Consider the following 2,678-nt stretch of genomic DNA (forward strand, 5'->3'; position numbering starts at 1 on the left):
TGACGGCGAGCATGAAGGGGCATAGCTTTAAATTGAGGGGTGATAGATATAGGACAGATGTCAGAGGCAGTTTCTTTACTCAGAGAGTAGTAAGGGCATAGAATGCTTTGCCTGCAATGGTAGTAGATTCCCCAACTTTAAGTACATTTAAGTCGTCATTGGACAAGCATATGGACGTACATGAAATAGTGCAGGTTAGATGGGCTTCAGATTGGTATGACAGGTCGGCGCAACATTGAGGGCCGAAGGGCCTGTACTGTGCTGTAATGTTTTATGTTCTATGATAAGGAGTAGGCTATTTAAGACTGAACAGAAAATAAAATTTCTTCACCCAGAGAATGGGGAGTCTATGGAATTCTGTGCCATAGAAAATGATTAAAACCAAAATATTGAACATTTTCAAAATATAGATAGACATAGTTCAAAGGTAAAAGGCATAAAGGGATATGTGAAAGCGGGAATAAAGTACTGCATAGGATGATCAGCCTTGATTATAATGGATGACAAAGCAGGTTTAAAGAGCCACATGGCCTAGTCTTGTCCCTATTTTATATGTTTCCATGTTTTACCTGTGAGGGGTTTCCCAGCTCGGAGAGGAGGACCAATAACTTGGAACAATTTCTGCAAGTAATGAGAGAAGCCAATATGTTAATTGAAATCCTGTATTTCATACCCAGCAAAAACACGCAATTCCTGGCATACACTGGTTGCTTAATAAATGAGTGTCATGCATACTTCATGCTCATGAACATTTCAGAACATCAAATTAGTCCACCAGGATTGAGAAAACAAAAAATTAATTTCAATTATCTTTAAAACTGGTAAGATATCTACTTCAACTTTATTAAGATAGGCCCTACCCATAGTCAGCTAATTATCAATAAAGTAGAAGGCTCCAGTAACCATTACCCATTTAACAGATTTTCTGTGTGTTTACATGCTAACAAGCTGAGGCAGATGCATCACTCAGTATCCAATTAGATGTGTAAATTAAAGTGAAAGACGTGTGGTTTCTTCTCTGCTGTTGCATTGTGAGGTGGAATGATCAAGGCTGTAACAGAGATGACTTGCCAATGCACAGCTTCCCATTTTCACTCTCTTCCTCTCCAACATCCCCTCCCAAAGAAAATCATTTTCTTCCAAATTTGGGAATCATTTCTGATTTAAGGCAGTTCAGGTAATCAATTTCTAAAAGCTTCACTGCTCTCCTTTGTCTTTCTGTCATCTTAGATGAATTTCTTACATATTAGATTAGATTCCCTATAGTATGGAAACAGGCCCTTCGGCCCAACAGGTCTACACTGACCCTCCGAAGAGTAACCCACCCAGATCCATTCCCCTACCCGACATTTTACCCCTACGCACCTAGCACTATGGGCAATTTAGCATGGCCAATTCATCTAACCTGCACATCCTTGGATTGTGGAAAGAAACCGGAGCACCCGGAGTAAATCCATGCAGACACGGGGAGAATGTGCAAACTCCACACAGACAGTCGCCCAAGGTGTGACTCGAACCCGGGTCCCTGGCACTGTGAGGCAACAGTGCTAACCACTGAGCCACTGTGCTGCCCATAAATATTGCGGAGATATTACTCTGTTGCTATACAGTCCTCAAATATTGGTTACTCTCGCCCTCATCATTTTGAAGGAAACGTAGTTTATGGTTCAAAACTAAAATCAAGAGGATATTCATGTATTCACTCCAGATTTGCTGTCCTGGACCACTGCCAGAACTGGAGAACGACTGAGGAATATTACTGCAGCATTCTGCTTGCATTCAGAGTTCCAGTCAACTGTTCCACAAAATATAACAAGAAACACAAAGTTTCAAAAGTAATGTTAGTTTATCAGCGGAAATTCAGAATGAACTTTACTTTTTGGAAATCAAGCCTTATTTCTACCTCTCTGATGTCGTTCTAATTCTTACCTCCATTGGAGTGATGTAATCATTCATTCCTCTGTTGTACACATAGATCATGGCATCATATAGACAGTGTTCCCAGCACATTTGGACCACCTACAACACAGGCAGACAGAAAGCATTCTTGGACACCAAATCCAAAGAGTATCATAGCAAGAATAATTTCACATCAACTTTACTAAATCCCAAACTCATTTATCATGTTGTAGGATGAAAAAGAAAACATTCACAAAATCACAAATTAAAACAAACATTTAAACTTATTTTGGACTCAACATCAATTCGTTGGGATTCCATTCGCAAGTTCCATTTGATCAAAAAATTACAACACAATCTGCATATAAATAATGTCATTGCTCCATCTGCCTTGGTTCTGTCAGGAAAGACTAATGTCTGTAACTGCTCCAACACTAATTAAAGCTGACAAAACCAGAGAAGACTAGCTGATATTGTAGTCATGATCTTGAAAAATTTATAAACAGAAAGTGACCTAGAGATAGGTCTTCAGGGTTTCAAGTAATGAGACTGTGACTACTTCCTTTGGCAGTTTGAACAATTGTGCAATTGCCCTTTGGAAGTAAAACAGTTGATACACTTTCTCAGAAACAAAGGCTTCGTATAAAAGTGAAGTACTGTATATGCTGGAAAGCTAAAGTAAAAACAAAAACTGCTGGAGAAACTCAGCAGGTGTGACAGTATCTGTGGAGAGAGAAGCAGAAGTAATGGTGTTTTAAAAAATTCTCAAGGTCAAGGAC

General features: G+C 39.3%; 1 protein-coding gene across 6 annotated transcripts in view; it reads right to left on the bottom strand.

The window, feature by feature from the left end:
- Positions 1–2,678, bottom strand: part of vps8 (VPS8 subunit of CORVET complex) — a 555,322-nt gene that overhangs the window by 417,939 nt on the left and 134,705 nt on the right. For all 6 annotated transcript variants that reach the window (XM_043693080.1, XM_043693078.1, XM_043693079.1 and 3 more), the window contains 2 exons: positions 1,930–2,019; positions 570–621 (listed from right to left, as the gene is read on the bottom strand). In XM_043693080.1, the coding sequence (XP_043549015.1) occupies positions 570–621; positions 1,930–2,019 (142 nt within the window). The remainder of the gene's footprint in view (positions 1–569; positions 622–1,929; positions 2,020–2,678) is intronic.

The sequence above is a fragment of the Chiloscyllium plagiosum genome, chromosome 7 (genome assembly GCF_004010195.1).
Source record: "Chiloscyllium plagiosum isolate BGI_BamShark_2017 chromosome 7, ASM401019v2, whole genome shotgun sequence".
In the NCBI taxonomy this organism is placed as follows: Eukaryota; Metazoa; Chordata; class Chondrichthyes; order Orectolobiformes; family Hemiscylliidae; genus Chiloscyllium; species Chiloscyllium plagiosum.